We start from the raw sequence: 23207 nt of genomic DNA on the forward strand, positions 1-23207 counted from the left end.
CGCCTACCTGTCTTGACCGATCGCGATCCCTCAGTGCCTAGTATCTTATTCTATCTCATCACGCGGCTCTCATTGCTCTCTACCTAGACCGAGTTCCCCGGCAAGCCGCTCTGCATTCCTAACGAGGTGAGACCTATCCATTGTTTCTGGAACCCGTACATTCCCTTCACATTCTTCGCCCATACGTTGCGCGGTAACCCTGCAAATCTTAACGTTCTGGACTGCGGCAAATCCACTCATGGGTTTACCACTATCGGTTCACCGAGGACTGTCCATTGTTGATGTGTGGCGGCTTTCACCATGGCACCTGTTTATATGAAGTTGGAGCACCGCTCCCATACTACCTCATGCAGAATTGAGGAACTTCTCTCCCTGCCACGCGCTACCTAACATAACCCCAGAAGCCAGAAACAGGCTTGAACATCCTCTACACCCTCATACCAACACGATAAGATCATTGCCTCCCCCGCAATGGCGGGCTTTCATATGAAAATGGGGGTCCTCAGGCTAACTTTGATGCAGGTCCTCCTCTGCGAGAACGCACTCGCCCTATTTCACCAGCAACACGTTCGCCTTCACGATACTCACCCAGATTCGGTATCTTTTGGCCAATTGAACGTCCGGGCTTTACTCCTTGATAGTCGTGACATAGCTTGCCTAACAGAGACGGCGAACGTAACCGTAACAGTTAGGGCCACAAAAGGATCACAGCAAACATCGGCACCAGTATTGGATAACTCCCAGGTTGCCAACGTCGTCACCAGCGCCGAAGCCAGCGGAACAGTAGTGATTTTGCCATCTCTGACCAACACAGCGCCTCAAACTTCTGGATACGTTGCAACTGGTCTTACAGCATCGGGCAAGGTTACGTCTTGCCCTCTTATGTCAAACCCTATTCCGACGCCCTCATCTCTCATCGACACAGCGGCGCCTGCTACTTCAGTTGCACCACTTCCATCTGCACCAATGCCTTCCGGAGACATCTTTTCTGAGCCCATTGGCACCGGGGCACCTCCAGGCACCATCTCTGCCCGGAGTGACCATCCGGTTCCGAGAAAGGGCATCACCTCGAGCTCGCCGCTTCAGACCAACAAGTTTTACTCCAACTTCTTCCTGGGAGACCAGACGGCGCCGACGTACACCTATCCTTACGGCATAGCATGGGGGGCAGGACGAGGGGCCGCTGCCAGCTACGGCATGACTATTTCCCACATCGAAGCGAGTCAGCGAGTCTTTGGCCCGACTAAGGCGGACTCTGGAGCTGCGTCTTATTTCATCAACCCGGTAGGTATTCAATCAATTGTAATCAGCGCTCAGGAGCTCGGGTCGGACACCGCAGTGGGAATCGACAGCGTCACGGCATTCTCTGCGACAATTCACCTGAAGCCGAATGCCCAAGCTGTGCCAGCGGTTTCTTTCCCTCTCGTCCAAGGAATGCCCTTCATCACAGCCCAGTATGCCGGCGCCACCCCCGTGATCCGCACCGGAGTCTTCTTCAGAACGGTTACGCGGGTGACACAGGACCCCAAGGCCGGCGTTGCCAAGTACACTTTCCAGCTCGAAGACGGCAAGATCTGGCGGTTGTACGCCTATGCAACCACCGGATCGCAGCTCAACCTGCAGGTTGTCAACAACGGTCTGGCCCAATCGACGCAGCCGTTCTACGGAATCATTCAAGTCGCCAAGGATCCCGGAAACGGAGAGGCTTTGCTTGACCAGGCGGCCGGTGTTTATCCCACGACAGTCGCGCTGTCTGGTTCAGTGAGCGGCACCACGGGCTCATATACGTTCAAGTTTGCCAAGGATGGTCATCCCGACGGCAAGCTGGTCATGTACGCGCTGCCGCATCATGTCTCCTCATTTGATTCTACGACGAGAAATGGCGTTCAACCAGTTCAACTCATGACTCCTGCCAAGGGGATTGCGACTGCAGTCTTGGCTGACCAGTGGACGATGCAAGAATCGAACTTGCCTGTTAGCATGGGTTTCGCTCCTTGGAGCCCTGACAAGGGTAGTCTCACCACGCTGTCTGACAATGCCAAAGTTGTGATCCGCGGGATAGCAGCCCAGGAGGTATCCCAGGACATGATGGCTCAGTCTGATCTGGACTCCATGTACTTCAGCGGAAAGGCAAGTCTTCTTCAGATGCCTGTGAACTATCTCAACTGACTCGCAACTAGGCCCTGGCTAAGTTTGCCATACTGATTATTGTGATCAATGACATTTTGGGCGACCCGGCATTGGCGCAATCAGGCCTGAACAGGCTCAAGGCGGCGTTTGCAACGTTTGCTACTAACAAACAAAAGTACCCGTTGGTATATGAGAGTGAGTTGTGGTTACTTGAGGGGATATATACATGTCGCTAACCAGACCCAGGCGCTTGGGGAGGTGTCGTGTCTTCGGCAACCTACGTCACGGGCAACGACGGCGCCGACTTTGGCAACACGCAGTACAATGACCATCATTTCCACTATGGCTATCATATTCTTGCAGCCGCAGCCATTGCTCATCTGGACCCGAGCTGGCTGAGTGCGAACAAGGACTATGTGAATGCTCTGGTGCGAGACGTGGCCAACCCTAGTACCCAAGATACCTATTTCCCTACGTGGCGTGCTTTCGACTGGTACCATGGCCACAGCTGGGCTCATGGTCTGTACGCCTCGTACGATGGAAAGGTGAGTTTTACTTTCGGCCAAGGTCTGAAGCACACAAGCTAACATTACGGACAACAGGACCAAGAATCAAGCTCCGAAGACATGATGCACGCCTACGCCCTCAAGATGTGGGGTGACGCTTCGGGCGACAGTATGCTCTCGTCGCGAAGCAACCTCCAGCTCTCCATCATCGCCCGCGCCCTCCAGGACTACTACCTCTACAAGAGCGACAACGCCGTGCAGCCACCCCAGTTTATCGGCAACAAGGTGGCCGGCATCCTCTTTGAGAACAAGATTGACCACACGACCTACTTTGGCGCTAATATCGAGTTCATCCAGGGTATCCATATGATTCCCCTCCTCGCGCCCTCGCCGTTTGTCCGCACGCCGGCCTTCGTCAAGGAAGAGTGGGACGTGTACTTTAGCAACGGACGCGTCGATACTATCGCGGGCGGCTGGAGGGGTATCATCTATGGAAACCTTGCGACGATTGACGGTAAGACGGCGTGGAACTTTTTCAACAGCTCCAACTTTGATCCTAGCTGGATCGACGGCGGCGCGAGTTTGACGTGGTACTTGACGTATGCAGCGTGTAAGTCTCGATCAGATCTCTCAGCCTTGTTCAAATAAGAGCAGATACTAACACACAATCCTACAGTGATGGGCAATGTCTGACACGTTTTCCAACGTCACACCCTACATGGAAACACACCAGTCCTAATTCAACACTCACATGACTGGTGGACGAAACGAACGACATGAAGATTAAGAAGGGCGGCACCATTCGAATTCGGTTTTCTCTCAACTTTTTTTGCCCTTTTCCTTATTGCGCGTGGATGAAGTAATGAACGACGAGATAACAACGAGCAACGAGCATGAAATGAAGAGATGGGAACAACAAAACAAATGTAATGCCTCAATGACGAAACACGACACGAAATTCCCTACGACACACACGCACGCCCTACTCAAACAGAACCTAGAATTGTATCATTTTATGACGGAGAATGGAAATTTTTGCAATTGCCTTTCAGCCTTTGAGTATTCGTAAACCAAATATGAAGAAAACAGTGCCCGCCAAGTGAATAAGATGCCAAGCCTCTCCCTCTCTCATCTCAAGTCTTCAGCCGTTCATCTGTCTTCTGATCATAATGATCTGGCTGGTATTATAAGCGACCGTGGTAATAATTCAGACGAAATGAGCCCGCCAAGACACGGCGACCAACCGGGCCCGTTGAATCATGTACATAATAGGTGAACAGATGAAATATGCAATACATCCGGTATCCAAAAGAACTGTTGGACAAAACCAGCTAAAGAATGCAGGGTCCGCATTTCGCAGCGGCATAAATCAGCCGAGCCTCGTGTGCGGCCACACACAACACCAATCAGTATCTCACATGCAGGAGGCGAGACAGGTTAGCACCTAAGGTAAGGTAGCTCAAGCAACGAGCTCAGGGCGTGCAAGCAACAGGAAAACACGGCACATGCATTTATGATCCACCCCTCCATCATTGATAGAGCGGGAGAGCAGCAAGCAGCAGATTGACAAGAAATCCCAGGGGGGCGGATGGGTTTCTCTTTGGCAGGGCCCGGATGACGCGTCACCCATCCACGTAACACGGGCCCCCGGCTTCTCTAGCTCTTGGGGGGGCAGCGAGGGGTACGAAGTGCGAATGAACGGGAAGAGAAGATTGGGGGCCGGAAGGCTAAGCTTTTTGGTCGCCACAATGCTTATTGCAACTGCTGGGTAGAATCAGGCTGCAGGCGGACACAGTCTTGGTCAACGGTCTCTTGTGTAAAGAAATGGTTGACTTGATCAACCAGATCTGTATCGGATCTTGAAGTTGCAAAGGTGGTGTCGAGATGCCGGTGTCTGCTGCCCCATACCTGATATCCGAACACCGTACAGCGACTTGTACGCACTAACTGTTAGCACTGTGCTTACTTCAGTATATTAGGGATTCGAGCCTAAACATTCGGGCCAATGGTCGAAATTCGAAAATGGTTCTTGGCATTGAGTGTAAAATGAAATTTCGACGTCCCGTTTAGCCATGAACTTGACTTGCAATGTTGCTGTGTCGTGTCAGAGAAGCAGGCAGCTTACCGTATCAAGAGCCATATCAGGTAGACTGCCTTGACGATGCAAACCGAAGAAGAGCCAGCGATTACAAGCCGCAGTGGATGTGAGTTCTCGTTGATGATTGTTCTTGCCAAGTCTCTGACTAGCTGATGCGTGATCCGATACTACTCGGAAGTCGGCACAGCGGGCTCAGGTACGATGCTTTTCAGCTCGGTAGGGCATTGACTGACAGTGCACCAGAGATGACATCCCGTGTTAGGGCGAGGATATAAGACGAAATTCGAATAGCAAGGTATTCGCGTAACCGTCATGCTGTTTACCAGGTCCGCATTTAGGCGGATGTAGTCATGAGGGCACAGCGACCTCGCTGCTCTGCCACAGTCTGTGGATGCAGTCAGCTTAGAAGCATGAGTACTGAGGTACAGTTGTGTTGTCTGCCCGGATTTGCCAAGCTTGATCATCGTTGTTGGTAGGTATGAAAATCTCAGAACCGAAATCATGGTCACCCATAAAAGCACCAACGATGCCAACAAGTCCTCGATGTTGCGAAAAGCTGCTGCTGCTTCTCCTCGCTACGTTAGTCGGCTGACCAAGCCCTCAAGGCCACGTGCCTCTTACGAAGCACCCTACGCAACAGACAGAAGAAATGCTTTGACATCACCGTATCAGAGAACGTGGTCGCAGTCAGCGGGGTTTGCTGTGTCTGTCAAATGGATGGTGGTGGCTGTGAAGGTGCCAGCGCACGAATTTCGCGTTAAAGCGCGCGCATGAAGCATGGGGTGAAGGATGACTCGGGATTCGGCTGAGAAGTAATATCAATCGGCGACAGGCCAGCCTCCGTGCCCGTCCCCGCAATTCAGAGTTGGGGAAGTAATGTCGGAAAGGCTAATGTAGAGCAGTGCTCTAGACGAAGTGAATATTACTGCAAAGCAGATATGCCAAGCTCCAAGACCATGAGTCGGACCGTTAGATCGCAAGGCTGTGTGTGTGTGGCAATGAGCACATGAATCCTTTCGGCTGAGTAAAAGGCCAAGACTGACGATGCTTGGCAACGAGGCTTTGGTGACGGTGAAAATCACAGAGAATGGCAACGAAGTTAATCGATAACGAAACATGGCGATAAGGGTCCAGTGGAAGGGAATTCCTGACGCAAGTAGGCCCCATGTCCGGTCAAGGTTCGAAATGGCATTCAGCGACGATGGATTGGGGGGTCCGTAGATCGGTGCAGGGGACTCCGAAAGCGAATGGACAGGGCGGACCCCCGCCACCCCCAGCAAGCCAAGGCAAGGCGTTTCGCAGGGCAACCGAAAACAGCATTTGGCCAGAGAGTAGACTCTGGAGCTTGTTTGCCGCCGTCGTTGTCGTTTTGGGTGTAAGATGGAACACTGGGCGCCCTATCTGAGCCCGATGTTGTGTGGATGCTCTCAGTATTGTGACCGAAATAACTCTGAGGGTTGAATCGAAGCAACAATTCTCAGACGAGTACAGGACTTGGGGCCCCGTTTGAAGTTTGGGACAAAGTCGAGGGCGGCGAAAACGGGCCAGCAACTGGAGCTCTGCTACGGATACAGTAGTGCGAGTGTGGTATTGGGAAGCGAGTGCCATGGTCAATGTGGGCTGGAGCTCGAGCTGTTTGTCGCATATCGTCCGGTCCCCTGAGCCGAAAGTCAAGACGAATTCCCTGAGAGTGGGACGGCTTCGTGCCGAGACGCTGAATTGTGGAAAGGCAGTGTCAAGCCAAGACTGAGCTTGATCATTTTTGACTCGAAGGTTTGGAAGGGTTGCTGAGGCAATGCGAGGCGGGCACGCAGCATTGGGTTCGAACAAGATGAGTGTGGGCGACTAACGGGCAATGGTGGTGTTTGCGTTTTGATAGGGGTTGTTCAATGAATGCATCGATAACGATGGGCTCTGTTCTTTTCGATGCGAGGAGCCGTGTAGTCAGTGGATTGTGTTCCTGATGACGAGGGAATGGAAAGTTGACAGCAGACGATGACGGCGGAGAGCATGGGAGCTATCGTTAGCGGGCGTGATGGATGGACAGCAGGTACGTATCCCTCGGAACCTTCGTGAGGTAAGGTAGGTATATCTTAAGGTAGGTACTTGGGGAATTGGAAGGCGCTCCTACTGGCGGAAATGTGGGTGGGAAAGAGTGAGTTCACAAGTGACATTGGGCAGACAGGCCAGGCCGCAGGAGCAACTCAGGAGAGGGAGGGATCCAGGGAAAGCTCCTTAGCTCACTACTCAAGAGGGTAAGTGGGCGGGCGCCGAACAGGAAACAGCGGAGAAAGATGAGAAGCAACGCCAGACAACACAGCCACGCTTGGCACCACAGCAAGCTTCCCATTGGGTGCCGCCAACATCACCCCAACCTCACCCCTTGACTTTGCAAAGACTGAAACCTGTTCGCTACTGGCTAGGCCATTGTATGACGTTTTGGGAGGGCCTTTCTGTCTCCTAGTAAGGTGGTTTTCACTGCAAAAAAGGCCCATGGTCACTCAAAGCTTCTCCTTCCGGCGGTGTTTTAGTGAAGTAGATCCGTACAATGCTGTCATACCGGGGTAATCAACAAGAGTCTTGAATGCTGGTAAAGCTGGATTCAGCAGCCATTGACAAGCTGAACAGTGCTAGTGTCAGGTAGTGTATCCGTATATCGACGTCGTTGAGTGGATTTCAATGGGTTTCGATGGGTTGATACACCACCTACTCCGTACGCAGTATGCAAAATGTTGGTTTGGATATGTACCTTTTTGCATGTACCTTGCACTAACACCGTTCGTCCTTGCATGTATCCGGGAGGCCGCCCATGCATCCAAAAGTGTCATTCCTCTTTCCCGTCACTCCCTCTCGGGCACCACAATCACACCCAGCACCACCACTTTCGCAGCAGAGACTCGGAGCGTCTGTTTCGTCCCGTCCTGTTTCTCTTTTCTTTGGGTACCACGGCATCCGTCCCACGTTCTCCATAGTAGCCTGACAGGAAAAGGGGGCTGTGTTCGTTTCTTGTTCAACCCTTCTCCCCAGCCAAGACTCATTTGCCATCGCCTGAACTTCTTGGAACACGGCTTTGGACAACATATTGCTGCCGTTGCTACTTTTCTGGCAACAAAATTACAAGCACTATCAATCACTATCAACCAGACACAGATTCACCCGATACCAAGCCCGCCTCACCTTTTTTTTGCATCACCGCAGAGGCTACCAATTGGCCTTGCCCTTCCACACCATCTCTTTCTCAACGGTCAAGACATAGCAACACCCTCCTCCCTATTCCCCGTAGCCCGTCATCGAGTCGCGTCGCTCTGCCTCAAGTGTCTCCTGCAGTCGTGCTGCAGCAGCATCCATCGCATCGTCACGCTCACTCGCACGTTCAATCCCAAGGACCCAAGGACCCAATCCACTTGGACCACCTCCGGTCGATACACCGTCCACATAGATTCCTCTGTACTTTGGACTTGGCGCCCAACACTGCTTGCCATTGCCTCGCATCCATTGGATCAAGCCGTCACTGAACCGTCCGCTACCTACCTTACTTTACCCCACTCTCTTTGCCGTCGGGCGGCGCAGGCACAGGGCCTCGAGCAGAAATCTCATCCGGTCCATTGCGACTATCATTATCGGAAATACCCACGCGCAAAAGCTTTGTCTGCAGCTTGGGACTGCCGGCCGTGATAACAACAAGGTAGGGAAGAGAGAAAAAAAGGGCCAAACAACTCATCAAGTCACTCATAGGCGACATCATGGTGTGTAAGTACATTGCAATTCTCCTTCTTGCTCCCTGCTTGATCTACGAATATACCTTTGTTTTATTCGCACTTTTACCACCCGACCTTTACCTACCCTGATACCTCTCTGAGCACAATATCTCCGTTTACCTCCCATGTTCGTATTATTCTGCCTTGAACCCGCCTTGTACCTCCCTCCATTCGCACCTACTTTACCTCATGGTTTACCTGCGTCTACCAAACGTGCAAACCTACCTTACCGCATTTATTCCACTTTCCCACTCTTTCGCTGCGACATTACCTTAGTGTAGCCCCAGCAAGCCCCGTTGGACTTTCTTTCCGCCCCATGTCCTAGGTTCTTAGGTAGAGAAGCTGCATCCCTCCCCTGGACACCTTCACCTTGGCGCGCTAAGTCGTTTCTACCACGGGGTGAAAGTCATTCACCATCTTTCCCTCCTCCAAGCCACACTCTGGCATCGCAACCACCCACCACCCGCTACTCTTCTTCCATTCTTCCACCACACCTTTAGCATTCGGGCGCACAAATTATCAGGTCGCCTTATCCCGCGCGCGGATCGTCACTCCCTTGTCTCTTCCTTTTTCCATTCTCGCCTTTTTCTATTACTCGCCGGACGCCTTACCCCCAAAATCCGATCCGCCTTCCCATCTGTCACATCCACGAGCCGCGCGACAGGAAATTCTTCTTCTTCATACTGGTCTGGGCTCCGGCTAATTATGACGGCGCCATGTCCGACGATTCAGCCAACCAACATTTCCGCGGACAGGTCCGCTCCTGGGGTACAGCCAACAAGCCTAACGGCCGCGAAGGCGACGTGAACGAGAACTCGCCTCTTCTTTCAAATGGCAACCACTCGGGTACCCACGATAGCCACATTGTCAACGGCGATGGCGGCAACAAGACCCTGAAGTTCCTCTTCAACTCGACACAGACACCCGGCACCGACAGCCCCAATGCCGCCGTAAGATACTCTTCGCACGCCTGGCATGTCACCAAGGTGTCGCTCCTCAGCAGTAAGTTCAGTCAAACGACATAGCGAGACTATGCGCCGCCGTGTGCTAACAAACCGTTCTCTATCAGACTATGTCAACTTCCTGCTTGTCATGGTGCCTATTGGCATTGTGGCAGGAAAGTTGCACTGGAGCCCAGTCGCCGTCTTCACCATTAACTTCTTCGCCATTATCCCCCTCGCCGCTGTTCTGTCCTTTGCGACTGAGCAAATTTCCATGAAGCTGGGCGAGGCCCTCGGAGGTCTGCTCAATGCTACCTTTGGAAACGCCGTTGAGCTGATTGTCAGCATTGTCGCCTTGAAGGAGGGCCAAATCGAGGTTGTCCAATCATCTATGCTGGGCTCCATTCTGTCCAACCTGCTGCTTGTCATGGGAATGTGCTTCTTCTTTGGCGGAATCGTCAACATGCGCGACAGAGTCACTGGCCAGGGCATGGAACAGAGCTTCGCTTCTGCTACGGCGCAGACCACCTGCTCGCTGATGACGCTGTCATCAGCTTCGCTGGTCATCCCCGCCACGGTAAGCACTCCCGATAGGGTATGAAACCCCACGCTTCATGACTGACAATGTCTCGTAGCTCTATTCGGTTCTCGACAAGGCCGAAAGCGCCGAGAAGGAGCACAGCATCTTGGTCCTCTCCCGCGGTACCGCCATCATTTTGCTGTTGCTCTATGTCTTGTACCTCTGGTTCCAGCTGCGCACTCACCCCAACCTCTTCGATGCCGAGACTCAGCACCACCACGAGGAGGAGGTTGAGGAGCCGATCATGGGCCCGATTGCGGCGGCCGTCGTTCTCGTCGTTACCACTGTCTTGGTCGCCATCTGCGCCGATTACCTCGTCGAAAGTATCGATCCCATTGTCGAAACCGCCCACATCAGCAAGAACTTTATTGGTCTTATTCTCATCCCCATCGTCGGTAACGCGGCAGAGCACGTCACGGCCGTTGTTGTGGCTATTCGCAACAAGATGGACCTTGCCATGGGTGTTGCCATTGGCTCTAGCATCCAGATCGCCCTTCTCGTTACCCCGTTTTTGGTCATCCTCGGATGGGCTGTTCTCGACAAGCCCATGACTCTTCACTTTGAGACTTTTGAGACTGTCGCCTTCGCATTCTCTGTGCTGGTCGTTACGTACACTGTCCAGGACGGCAAGTCCAACTACTTGGAGGGTGCCATGTTGCTTGGCCTATACATCATTATCGCTTTGGCCTTCTATGTCAGCCCCAGCGACGCTATCGACCGGGTGCTGTCCGTTGTTCAGGGTTGAGGTAACTTAGCGCTGGAAATGCCAGAAGTTACGAAAAAGCAATTTGCAAGGCGTTGCCTCCCGGCTGCCTTGTCTACGTCAGCAAAGAAACTGAGCCTACCACTACATTCGAGTAGGCGTCTTGGCGCTGTGTCCAATACGGGGCGATACCCAACAGTCACATCGAGGCCACAGACACCGAGTGACTGAACAATCTATCTTTGGGGATGATGCGCCCCCGGTGCGCATTTCCCTTGTGTACGTAGTCCGAACTGTATTATATTCCCTTGGTGTGGCTTTTTCGTTTGTGAGGCCAAGGTTTAAGGTCTCTCCGCAAAAACGGAGAAAATTGAATGGAGCAAAGGAACAGAGAAAGAAAGAAAAAATCATTGGTTCGCAAGGTCCGTAATCGCTAGTCATTGTCCCGATTAAGAGAGAGAATATACCATTATCGTCTGAAGAACCAAGAATTGCACTTTTTGTATTTGCCCTTGACGCCTTGAACTATGGCCTTGGAGATGGAGAGAGTGCCATGACGTGATCTATCTGGGGTAGTAACATGTAATAAGAAAAGAAATGTCTCCAACACCCAATGTCCATCCCCTCTGCTTTTCTAGTCCCAACAAAAACCTCTCTTTACATTGTCGGTCTGGACATGGGGGCAATGATGCCCTGCTTCTTGAGCACGCGCGGCTTGACCGCCGCCTGGTGAGATTCCTTGGTGACCCATTCCGGACCCATGGGCAGACGGATCGAGCGCTCGTATTGCTCCTTGGACTCGAACTGGTGAGGGAGCTGTGTCGCGAGGTACTTGTCGTTCTATATGGGATGTTAGTATTGACTTTTTTTTTTATATTCATGGTGCTTTACAAAGAAAAGATGTGGTATCGTGTAGGGAAATTTTGAAAGGAGAAAGATGCCAGAAAACCAGAAAAAACAGTGTGAAAGAGGGGGGAAAAGAGAAAGGGGGAGCATACCTTCTTAACGCGCTTCTCGCTGATGATAACCCTCTCCAATTTGGCATCCTTGCGGTTCGCCTTCTTGACGCCCTCAACTTTGGTCACGAACCGGCCCTGCTGGCGCTTCTTCTCGCGCGCGCTCACGCCGTCGCCGACCCAGCCGCCCCAACCGGGGAGCGTGTTGTCGACAATCTTGTCGTCGTCTGCGGTCTGGATGGCTTCCTTTTCGCGCGCGAAATCGACGACGACGTCGCCGCCCGCGAAGGCTTTATCCATTTGGGAGATGTCGCGGATGGCGAGGGGCAGGTGGGAGTCCGGGGAGTCGGAGTCGGAGTCTTCGGAGGAGGAGGTGTCGGCTGCTGCTGCTGCTGCTGGTGATGATGATGATGTTGTCTTTTTGTTTGCTTTTGACTTTGATTTGGGCTTTGAGGAGGAGGAGGAGGAGGAGGCTGTGATGGCGAGGGAGTTGTCTAGGTCCTCTACGCGCGCGCCGCTGGATTTGCCGCCCGTTTTGGTGGATTTCTTGCGCGGGCCAGAGGACCAGGCAGAGCCTGTTGTCGAGGGCTCGGCCGTGAGGGAGTAACCCGTGTTGACGCGCGCGCCGTCCTCGTCTTCATCCTCCATCTCGACATCGTCACCCCGGGCGGCGGCGGCAGCAGCCTTCTTCTGCTTCCTCGACAGCGCCGGGGCCGAGATGGCGGGCTGCGCGGCGCTACCGTACTTCTTGCGTCCCACCTCCGTGACCTCGTCGTCCTCCTCGTCATCGCTGCCGCCCGAGTCCAGGTCCCGACGGATCTGCGCAATGAGCTCGTCGTTTGCCTTCTTCTGCTGCGCCTCGGCCTTTTGCATAAACTTCATCTTCATCAGGTCGGACTTGGGGCCGTCGTCCTCTTCGTTGTCGATGCTCTCGAGCTGCTTCAGCAGTCTCCTGTTCTCCTTCCCGCTGCGGCGGCCGGTGCCCTCCTCGTCGTCTTCGAATCCGTCCTCGCTGTCGCTGTCCTCTTCCTCCTCCTCCTCCTCCTCATCAGAACCACCCGTCCGGCCCTCCTTGCGCCGTCTCAGCTCCTCCTCGCGGCGCGCCATATCGTGCAGACCGGCGCGATACTCGTCGTCCCAGACAGCGCGCTTGTTAGACGACCCCAGCTTGGCCCACTTGGAGTCTCTGTGTCTCGCGCCGACGCGCTCCAGCACCCTCGCGCGGTCCTGGGCATCCCGCTCGGCTTCGGAGTCGATCTCGACGTCGCCGTTCTCGGCCATGGCCTCCTTGAGCTTCGCCGCCTCGCGCTCCTTCTCCTTGCGGTGAACGCGGTGGTACGCCTTCGACTTGATCTTCTTGATGCGTGCCGCGCGCTTCGTCTCGCGCGAGGCGAGCTCCCTCTCGCGCCGACGCTGGTGAATCATGTCCTGCAGCTCCTCTTTCGACATCCCTTCCTCCCTCTCGGCTTTCGCGCGCGCGTTCTCCTCCTGCTTGTTCATCGCCAGGCCGGACGCCTGCATGATGTTGAGGATCGTCTGCTCGAGCTCGTTGCCCGTCGAGTTCTTGGCCGTGATGGCCTGCAGCTCGCGGTTGTCGAGCCCCTCGTCGGCGGCGTTCTGCGGCAGCGGGAAGACGAGGTGGTCGGCGCGGCGGTTTTGCTTCACCGTCTCCTGCCACCGGCCAATCGTCTCGCTCGTCTTCTCGTAGGCCGCCGCGCGCGTGAGGCGGTCCTGCTGGCGCTTGTACAGGGGCACCTCGAGCTTCTTGCCCGCGCCGGGGCGGGATGCTTCTTTTTCCTCCTTGGCCATAAGCTTGACGGATTTCCGCATCTGCGCGTCCTTGACGCCGGAGAGGCCGAGGTCCTTGAAGCTGATCTTTTGCTTCTGCTTTGTGGGCGCGGCATCTTTGTCTTCGTCGTCACCGCCAAAGCCGGCGATGAACTTTTGGAGATCGCCGAGCTTGGAGGGGTCCGCTTCCTGGTCGTCTTCGTCCTCGTCCGAGGAGGGCGGGCTCTCGGCCTCGGAGTCTGAGGCGTCCGAGTCGTCTTGGCCGTCTTGGTCGGCCATGGACTCGTCGGACTCGTACTCGTCGAGGGCTTGGGCCAGGTCTATCGCGTCCTCGCCGAGGGACTCGTCGTCATCTTCGGAGTCTTCCTCTTCGGAGTCGTCCTGCGTAATCTCAGTCAGCTGTGGAAGCTCTCTCGTGGGCATATTAAAATGCTTCGTTCGCCACCCACCTGGTTCTTCTTCTTGCCCTTGCTACCGCTGAATGCGTAGCCCTGGAAATCCTCGTGATCGCTATCGCCAAACGCCTCGTCGCTGTCCAGCTCCGAATCCTCGTCCTCGTTGACGCCGTAGTGCCACTCGTTTCCGTCGCTGTCGCTTTGATACTCGTCGGAGTCACCACCTGCACCGCCAGCAGAGGGCTTCGCCTTCTTCCGCCTGGGCTGGTCGTCATCCTCGTCTTCGTCGTCCTCTCCATCTTCGTCGTCATCGTCGTCGGCGGCGCGGCGCTTTTTCCTGGCTTCCGGTGCGGCTTCAATCTCGCGGAAGCGCGGGGTACGCTTCTCCTTGGGCGCGTATAGCTCAGAAGCGGTGGTGAAAGCGTCGAGGGCCTTCACTTGCGCCTTGTTCTTCGACTTGCGGAAGGTCTTTGCCGCCGGCTTGCTAGAGAGCAGCGGTCGGCCGTGGGCTTGCCGCCCGTGAGATTGCCTTCCGGGAGGCATCTTGTGTGAGTGAAATGTACGAAAAATAGAAATTGACGTGGGTTGCGAAAGAAGTGACGCAGAACAAAAAAGGTGAAAAGTCGTCGGCCTTGTCCCGCCTCAGCTCGGATTGCAGCACACACAGACACACACAGTTCATAGTTCCCCAGAGCAATGAGCATGGGCAACTTTTTCAAATTCTGCCATGGTGGGCGCAAGGCGGTGAACCAGAAATTTACAGCGGGGCACACATTTGGGGGCCCGGACCCCTGCTCGAACCTCGAAGTGTCGGATTCCAGTGGTCCCCAGTTTTCTGTTCCGCGCCGCTGCCTACCGACGTCCACTGACCGTCCAGGCCGACTCCAGAGTCCAGGGGACCTTTGCGCGATCGAACGAGTGGGCCCACTTTCCACACTGATCAAGCCGAAGGGACCCGGAACTGACCAGCCAGGGAAGTCCGACCACTCGGCTGCCCTGGATTTCCAAAATAATTTACTCTATGATTCATTTATACCTACAACGTTCGCTCCTCCACCTCCAAGTGCGCTCTGGGAACACCACCAACACCACCCACCACCCACCACCAGTATGGCGTCGTTCGCACCAGGCCTGCGAAGGCTCGCCGTGAGGGCATCTCCCTCGCTCTTCGTGTGCCGCCAATGTCAGCGCCAGCAGCCGCAATGGCGCTCGTCCCCGTCTCGCGTCCTCGACACCATCGTACGATCCCAACAGCAGACCCGGAGTTTTAACCAGACCAAGGCGCCGCTCAGCTTTAGCAGCAACGCTGTCATCGCAGACAAGCCCTCCTCCTCGATCGCAGCGCAGGCTGTGGCCAATGCCACGAAGGCCACCAAGAAGAGTGCGTGGCCTGAGACGAACTCCAAGTCTGTCGGATACTGGCTCGTCGGCAGCGCCGTGAGCGTCTTTGGCATCGTCGTCTGGGGTGGCCTCACACGACTGACTGAATCTGGGTAAGGAACCTCCCCTCCCTCCCTCGCTCCCCTTTTCTTCGACCACTACCCCTTAAGAATACAGCAGCTAATCCCCTTTCCAATGCAGCTTGAGCATCACCGAATGGCGTCCTGTAACCGGCTCCATGCCCCCGATGAACCAGGAAGACTGGGAATCCGAGTTCGAAAAGTACCGCGCCTCCCCCGAATTCAAGCTCCTCAACCCGCACATGGACCTGGCCGAGTTCAAAAAGATTTACTTTATGGAGTGGTCCCACCGCCTCTGGGGTCGCTTCATCGGAATGTCCTTTGTCCTGCCCACCCTCTACTTCATCGCCCGTCGCCGCGTCACCCCTAAGATGGCCGTCAACCTCTGCGGCATCTCCTGCCTCATCGCCTTCCAGGGCTTCATCGGCTGGTGGATGGTGAAATCCGGCCTCAAGGACGACCTTTTCGCACCCGGTTCCCACCCGCGCGTCTCCCAGTACCGCCTGACCGCCCACCTTGCCACGGCCTTCGTCTGCTACTCGTGGATGCTCCTCTCCGCCCTCACCGTCTTCCGCACCCGCCGCCTGCTCGCCGACCCCGTCGCCGCCAACAAGGCACTCGCTGCCCTCCGGAACCCGGCCATCAAGACCTTCCGCCGCCTCTCCTTCGCCCTCGTCGCCCTCGTCTTCACCACCGCCATGTCCGGCGCCCTCGTCGCCGGCCTCGACGCAGGCCTCATCTACAACGAGTTCCCCTACATGGGCCTCGGCCTGACCCCGCCCTCGGGCGAGCTCTGGGACAAGTTCTACTCCCGCAAGGAGGACGGCTCCGACCTCTGGTGGCGCAATATGCTCGAGAACCCCAGCACCGTCCAGCTCGACCACCGCATCCTCGCCATGACCACCCTCTGCTCCATCCTCTCCCTCTTCGCCTACTCCCGTACCGGCCGCGTCGCCGCTGCCCTCCCGGCGAACGTAAAGAAGGGCGTCCTTGGTACTGTCCACCTCGTCCTCATGCAGGCCGCCCTCGGCATCAGCACCCTCATTTACATCGTCCCCGTACCCTTGGCAGCGGCGCACCAGGCCGGCGCCTTGGCGCTGCTCTCTGGCGCCTTGGTCCTCGGACACCGTCTGCGCGTGCCAAAGTCCACCCTGGCCATGATCCAGAAGCGGATGAAAGCCAACGCGAAGGCTATCAACCACAGCAGGCGATCCTAGGCCCGAGTCCATTTCCAATGGCTTGAGACTTACTCCCTACAAAGTTACAGTTCACATTATTTGGTTTGACTGCATTATGGCAGCGATAGCATTTTTGGCATTATGGCACGTATGATACACACAAAAGCAAGTAGATATGTATAACACTGTAGCAACAACGGATGGACACGGCCAGCCCTTTGAGGTGGTCATTATGTATCTCAAGCCTATCCCATTCAAAACCTTTTGTTCATTTTTTTTTTAATAGAAGCTCAACTCTAGACTATGGAACGTCTGCCGGATATCACTGGGGGCGTACACTTTCTCTTTTTCTTTCTTTCTCCGCGTGCGTCACTTGTAGACAATCATACAGGGCGATTCGTCTTGACATCCGATTCCAGTCTTTTCGAAAACTCTCTATTTGTGGGCTATGATGATTTGTTAGTCCAATTCTCGTTGCAGCGGGAAATAATCAAGGCTTACCAATTCCCTCCTCGGGGACAGGCTTGACTCCGACAACCTCAGCCGCGGAGGCCTTCTTCTCACCCTGCTTCTCCTCCTTCATGAAGGGGAAGGCGAGCACCTCACGGATGCTGTAGTTGTCGGTCAAGAACATGACCATTCTGTCGATACCCATGCCCCAGCCACCGGTAGGCGGCAGACCGTACTCAAGAGACATGCAGAAGTTCTCGTCAATGAGCTGGGCCTCGTCGTCACCCTGGTCCTTCTGGCGGGCCTGCTCCTCGAAGCGCAATCTCTGGTCAAAGGGATCGTTCAACTCGGTGTAGGCGTTGACGATCTCCTTCTTGCACACAAAGGCCTCGAAGCGCTCGCACAGACCGGGAATGTCGCGGTGGTACTTGGCGAGAGGGCTCATGACTTGCGGGTGACCGAAGATGAAGGAGGGGTTGACGCACTGCTCCTCAATGTACTCGCCAACAAGCTTGTCGATCATGCGGGCGTTGGTCAGGGGCGGTGAGCACTCGAGGTTCATCTTCTTGAGGACCTTCTGGAGGAACTCGTTGGTCTCAGGAGTGTGCAGCTGATCGGCCGGGGGGAACTTCTCGCCCGTGGCCTTCTCGAGCTCAGGAATCATCTCGAAGCGCTTCCAGGGCTTCTCCCAGTTGACCTCGTAGACCTCACCGTGCTGGGTGTGGAACTTGGTCTTGTAGCCGCCAGTGACGTGCTTGACGAGGCCGCTCACGAGCTCTTCGGTCAGGTCCATAATGTCGTAGACGTCGGCAAAGGCTTGGTAGAACTCGCAGGTGGTGAACTCGGGGTTGTGCGTCAAGTCGATGCCCTCGTTTCTGAATTGACGGCCAAGCTCGTAGACACGGTGGAGGCCACCGACAACGAGCTCCTTGAGGTAGAGCTCAGGGGCAATTCTCATGAACATTTGCATGTCGAGGTCGTTGTGGTGGGTCTTGAAGGGGGCGGCGGTGGCACCTCCAGCGATGGGACCCATCATAGGCGTCTCGACCTCGATGAAGTCCCTGTCGTCGAAGAAACGTCTGATATAAGTGACCATCTTGGATCTTGCGATGAGAATCTGGCGGCTCTTGTCGTTCATGATGAGATCCAGGTAACGCTTGCGGTGGCGCTCCTCATGGTCCTTGAAGCCGTAGTACTCGTCGGGGAGGGTGTGCAGGCAGGGAGTAAGGAGAATGAACTCGGTCGCGAAGATGGAGAGCTCGCCCTCCTCGCCCTTCTCGATCTTGGACTTGGGTGCAGTACGGCCGGGGTATCCAATGATACCAACAATGTCACCTATGCGCGGTCAGTATTTCATGCTCCCCATCCAGTCAGGAAACTCAATGCTTGCCTCGGCGAAGGTGGACGTGCTGGTCCTCGAATGACGGGCTTCCCTCTGCAACCTCTTGCGCCTGGGCCATAACCTGGACCTTGACGCCCTCAGCGCGGATATCGTAGAAGAAGAGCTTGTTGCCGGAGGCACGCTTGTTGTAGATACGAGCGCCCACACGGACGACCTTCTCCTTGTCATGTTCGCCGGACTTGAGGTGACCAAAGTCCTTGACAAAGTTGCGCAGGTCGTAGTCGGCTGCAATGGTATCAGTATAAAGGTCCAGGGATGATGGTGTCTGCAGATCTCACTGTGGAACTTGTGGGGGTAAGGGTTGGGAGACTTGGTCTCGCGCAGCCTGATATCATATTGTAAGCCCATACAACCACTTTCTCACGCCTCTTCACCTCCATGAGAAATACGCACTTGTTGATGGCGCGAGATCGGTTCTCAAAGTACTGGCTGGGGTCCAGGTTCTTCTCGTCGGCCTCGGCGTTGCCCTTCTTGGCAGCAGCAGGCTTGGGAGGGGCAGCGGCGGCCTTCGCAGCCTTAGCAGCCTCTCTTTCACGAGCCTTCTGGCGCTTCTTCAGCTCCGTCTTGGAGACCATCTCGCCGGTGACCTCATCCTTGAGAAGCTTGGCGGTCTCCTCGACCTTGAGGTCCTTGACCTGCTCGGTGGGGGGTTCGGGAGCACTTGAGTCGGCCATGATTGCGGTTTGCTGTGTCCACAAGATATTTGTCAGAAAACAGAATCTGGGGGAGGGTGTGCGGGAGAATACCCGTCGTTAAATCAGGGAACGGAGGTTGACTCACCAAATTTGTCTTGCGTCTCGCGATCGAAGTTTTACCAGTCAAAATTATTTAATGCCGGGACGAGGGGCAGCAGTGCATTGGCTACGGCGGGGTAGTGCCATTGACTCATTTGCCCTGACTCACCGCCTTGGATGGAGGGGCAGAGCGACCTGCGGGGGGAGGGGTGCTTTCCCTGCCCAGGCGGGCTGTGCCACGATCAACTCAGCACTGTATTTTCGCACTGCTACCCCTGAGCCCCTGAACCGCGTTCACGATGTCACAAAAGCGGTCCCATTTGAGATCCAGGTTATGGAAAGATGGTCGAGCGTAATTTGTGTGTTTCGAAAAATTCTGAGAATCGCAGGTAGATCTGTTTCTTGCAAAGAGTGCCTTATTTACACCGATACGCTGGCACTCGGCTTGACCTAGCCAGCTGGACACAATGCCTCTTGGTCAACGGTTTTACGGGAAATCACAGCGTAAACCGACGGTGCAACCAATCTGAACTGATAGACTTATCTATTTCTTCGGGTTTATCTTGTGTACAACGCAGTGACTGTTGTACGCCAGAGTCGGTCAAACGAGCAGGCCGGCTCAAGTTGCAGGGAAACGAGTCTAAGGGCAACATCTAAACCTGAGGTCGTTGATGATTTGTTACTAGAACGAGATGATATAAGCCTGATAGGGTAACTGATTTTCTGTAAGCCGACCTTGCTCGGGGTCTGGCGAAAGATGGGAGAGGTTTCCAGCATCTGAATATGAGTTGAGATCTGGACCTGCCGGGTCTTTTGCACGAACAAGCTATGTGTTTGAATCCTAATTATACATGACCTTTATACCATAAAATAGCCAAGCTATATTTTCTCGACGAGATAGACAGAAAACTAAGAACTCTACTCAAGGGACGCATGGCATTCAACGGCTGACTTTGTCAATCAACCTCTACGAATTGCCCTGATGAAAGAACCAAGCATTGCATGTCGTTCTCTAGTAATTTCACTACAGATAAATAAATGCTACCTCGAATAACATGAAGTTATGCTAATCCATGGCATTACACGAGTTCGCAGTGAAAGAATGTTCTGCGCGGAACCCGGTTGGTTGGGAATACAATGTCACCTGCCTTACTCCTTCCATCACGATGCTCATGGAATCTGCCCGCGTTGTCCAACGCCTTCATACTACGTACTTAAGATCAGGAAAGTCCCAAAAACTCAGATCAGGTCTGCGGTTTCCTTCTTTTTGCTTTCTATTCACCTCGGGCATCTGCTTCCAATCTCAGTATGATCTTGCGTATGTTCACAACATCATCGAAGCCCAACCGACTGACCCCAATCTCAGCATCAGCAGAAGCATCGCAACAGTTTAAAATGTCGTCTGGATCATCCCCAGTCAAAAAGGCGACCATCCAAGACAGCGCGGACAGCAGTGGCCCATCCAAGTTCTCGGAGCGGGAATTCCGTGTACTCGCCACACGGGCCGTCAATCGACTTCCCGAGGCTGTGTAAGTTAATATTCTGAGTTAATGTTCAGAAGGAAGTGTTTCTAGCTTACACAGGCTAACATGAGATTATAGTAGTGCCCTTCTTCACAGCGTCAACGCTTTCTTTGGCCTCCTCAGCAGGCTGAAAATCGTCGCGCGCCCCTTGAGTGTCCATAACACCCCAGAGATCTAGAGGGCCAATGAGGAGGAGCTCAGAGACGCCATCATGGAAGTCTACGATTTAGCCGACAATTTGCTTGATTTGACCTTGCAAACCGAGGAGTACATCAGCATCACAGCATACGAGTCGCTCTTGGGGCAGACAAATACTGTCCGCGCGGCCATGAGCGCCCTTCTACCTCAAGCGCTGCACGACACTCTAGTCGGCAAGGGAAAAGGGGTGACTAAGTCTGAATAGACGCTTCGTGGGGAGAAAGTGAGGCACAACCGATCGATCCGGGATACAATCACTCCAGGAAAGACACACACGAGGATTGGATGGGAAAGGGGACTTCATCAGCCTCCGAGACGACGCAAAAACTGAGCAATTAATTTGTTATAGACAAATTCAATTCCTACGAATCATATGCGTATTTCTGCATGAGCTCCTTCAAACGATCTAGAGGCAGTTCCTCAACCGTGTGTCCCAAGAAACCCTTGAGAGTCTCAGCCGAGGACAAGGCATTATAGATGCTCTCCTCCGTCGCATCCGCCGCCGCCTCCAAAAGCGCATTGATACTCGTATCGTCAACCGACTCAACCTTGAGCGCCTTGGCCTTGAACGGATCCACCTCTTGCGTCTCCGTCGTCAGCGTCTGCACGGGGATGCGATTACCCGTAGAGAATGCGAGGAAGATATCGCCCGAGGGGTTATGCCCGTAGCCGCCGACGCGCGCCAGCCCGACGGTGGCCCTCTTGGCGAGCCTCTGGCACTGAATGGGCGTCAGGGGCGCATCGGTGGCGATGGTGACGATGATGGAGCCGTCTTTCTTGTCCTTGTGCGCCATGACCTCGGCCAGCGTGTCCTTCTTCTCCTTTGCGAGGGTGCGGCCGACGGGGAAGCCGCCGATGCGGAGGTGGGCTGCCCTGCCGTAGTTGGCCTGCACGAGGGCGGCGACGGTGTAAGTCGTCTCCTTGCCCTCGCTGTCGATTCCGGGCACGACGCGGGACGAGGATCCGGTGCCGCCCTTGAACCAGTGGCAGATCATGCCCGTGCCACCGCCCGTGTTGCCCTCGGGCACAGGGTCGTCCGTCACGGACTCGATTCCCTTGGCTACCTGTGCGGATGTGACGGCCAACTTAGAGATGTCGTTGAGGAACCCGTCAAAGGTCTCGCCGACGACGGGCAGCAGAAACCATTCGATCTCCCCGTTCTCGTTGGAGTAGTGCTTTATGGCGTACTCGTAGATGCCGCGGTATGCGTCGCCCACCGAGAAGGAGTTGGTCAGCACGATGGGGCTGGCGAGAAGACCGGTCTCCTCGATCCAGTGGGATCCGGTCAGCTCTCCGGAGCCGTTGAAGCGGAAGATACCGGCGTAGCAGGCCTCTTTGAACCATTCACGGCGGGGGAGGATGACTGTCACGCCCGTGTTAACTCCCTCCTCTGTGCGGATGCTCTGCGTTGAGGCGAGGACGCCGGGAACATCGGTAATGGAGTTCTTGGATCCCGCCGGCCATCTTCCAAGGTCGAGGTTGGGGAGGACATCGCGAATGCGGCCGCGGGGAGTTGATTGTGTAGCCATCTTGATGATATCGGTTGAGTTGCTTCAGAGTGGAAGTTGAAAGCAGACAACTCTATTCTCAGGATTCCATTCGTAGAGCCGCGACCATAGTCTTTATACCTCTTCGCAATCGTAGAGGCATCATGGTCAGCAAGCGTAAGTGGCGTGTCGTAATATTGTAAACGTTTGAGTTCTTTTTTTTCTTTCCTCGCCGATGAAGGATCGAATGACATCGACCAATTGACTCGGGCTGCATCAGCATGAGAGGATATCACCGTGGACCCATTGGCCAATTGCGTCGTCGAACGAAGTCCGAGCCAGAACTTTTACGAATGCCTGGAGATCGCGCGTGGTTTCACTTCCTTCGGCCAGCTTCTTTGGGCAGGTGGATTTGGCACAAGTGGTGCCGCTACCTCACTGTGGACGTAACTCCGCTTACGTTGCGCTGTCAGCGCGGGCCAACCATCCGCGTGTACTTGCTTTTCTGACGTTTGATGCTGACGGTGTTTAAAATCCTCAATGACCTCTGGAAAGGCAGCCTAGAAACAGGCATCTCTCAAAGATGCTTGTATTTAATGGACTAGGAGTAAGGTGATGAATCAATGCGGACGGAAAAGGGAGGTAATCAGGTACATGTACCTCGGCAAACGGGCCCCACACACAGATCGCTCGGCCGGCAAGTGGGGTCCGAATGCGGGGAAGCTGCTCCAACCCCCGGAGTGACCATCATTACCAAGCTCCCTGTCCAGTCTGAGAGCCCTGTGCGGAGGAGGCGCGGGAGTTTGATCCCGACATCGCTTTCTTTCACGCAGCATTGCAGTAGCTTCATCACACACCTTCTCTTCTGTCCTCTCACCTCTTGCGTACAGTGAAGCGTCCTATCAGCCGTCATCTTGTAG

General features: G+C 54.7%; 7 protein-coding genes across 7 annotated transcripts; 4 read left to right on the top strand and 3 right to left on the bottom strand.

Annotated features, from left to right (window-relative positions):
* Positions 1-492: 492 nt before the first annotated feature.
* On the top strand, positions 493-3284 carry ACF2_2 (endo-1,3-beta glucanase; the record flags this gene model as incomplete). Its single annotated transcript, XM_065757714.1, has 5 exons — positions 493-498; positions 712-2151; positions 2181-2325; positions 2377-2675; positions 2733-3284. The coding sequence occupies 5 exons, from the start codon at positions 493-495 to the stop codon at positions 3282-3284; spliced, it is 2442 nt and encodes an 813-aa protein (XP_065613631.1).
* Positions 3285-9208: 5924 nt separating this feature from the next.
* On the top strand, positions 9209-10758 carry VCX1 (Vacuolar calcium ion transporter; the record flags this gene model as incomplete). The annotated part of the gene is made up of 3 exons (XM_053190710.2): positions 9209-9494; positions 9562-10010; positions 10069-10758. The coding sequence occupies 3 exons, from the start codon at positions 9209-9211 to the stop codon at positions 10756-10758; spliced, it is 1425 nt and encodes a 474-aa protein (XP_053051628.1).
* A 615-nt stretch (positions 10759-11373) lies between these two features.
* N0V96_006433 (uncharacterized protein) lies at positions 11374-14398 on the bottom strand (the record flags this gene model as incomplete). The annotated part of the gene is made up of 3 exons (XM_053190709.2): positions 11374-11556; positions 11715-13841; positions 13910-14398. 3 exons carry the CDS (start codon positions 14396-14398, stop codon positions 11374-11376), a joined length of 2799 nt encoding a protein of 932 aa, XP_053051627.2.
* Positions 14399-14965: 567 nt separating this feature from the next.
* COX15_2 (Cytochrome c oxidase assembly protein cox15) lies at positions 14966-16532 on the top strand (the record flags this gene model as incomplete). Its single annotated transcript, XM_053190708.2, has 2 exons — positions 14966-15348; positions 15437-16532. The coding sequence occupies 2 exons, from the start codon at positions 14966-14968 to the stop codon at positions 16530-16532; spliced, it is 1479 nt and encodes a 492-aa protein (XP_053051626.2).
* Positions 16533-16928: 396 nt separating this feature from the next.
* On the bottom strand, positions 16929-19019 carry KRS1 (lysyl-tRNA synthetase; the record flags this gene model as incomplete). The annotated part of the gene is made up of 5 exons (XM_065757715.1): positions 16929-16939; positions 16995-18278; positions 18334-18570; positions 18624-18670; positions 18739-19019. 5 exons carry the CDS (start codon positions 19017-19019, stop codon positions 16929-16931), a joined length of 1860 nt encoding a protein of 619 aa, XP_065613632.1.
* Positions 19020-20474: 1455 nt separating this feature from the next.
* On the top strand, positions 20475-21005 carry N0V96_006436 (uncharacterized protein; the record flags this gene model as incomplete). The annotated part of the gene is made up of 2 exons (XM_065757716.1): positions 20475-20608; positions 20783-21005. The coding sequence occupies 2 exons, from the start codon at positions 20475-20477 to the stop codon at positions 21003-21005; spliced, it is 357 nt and encodes a 118-aa protein (XP_065613633.1).
* A 157-nt stretch (positions 21006-21162) lies between these two features.
* On the bottom strand, positions 21163-22329 carry N0V96_006437 (uncharacterized protein; the record flags this gene model as incomplete). Its single annotated transcript, XM_053190706.2, has 1 exon — positions 21163-22329. The coding sequence occupies one exon, from the start codon at positions 22327-22329 to the stop codon at positions 21163-21165; it is 1167 nt and encodes a 388-aa protein (XP_053051624.2).
* Between the last annotated feature and the right edge of the window lie 878 nt (positions 22330-23207).

This window comes from Colletotrichum fioriniae, assembly GCF_027942845.1.
Source record: "Colletotrichum fioriniae strain IMI 355084 chromosome Unknown scaffold_7, whole genome shotgun sequence".
NCBI lineage: Eukaryota > Fungi > Ascomycota > Sordariomycetes > Glomerellales > Glomerellaceae > Colletotrichum > Colletotrichum fioriniae.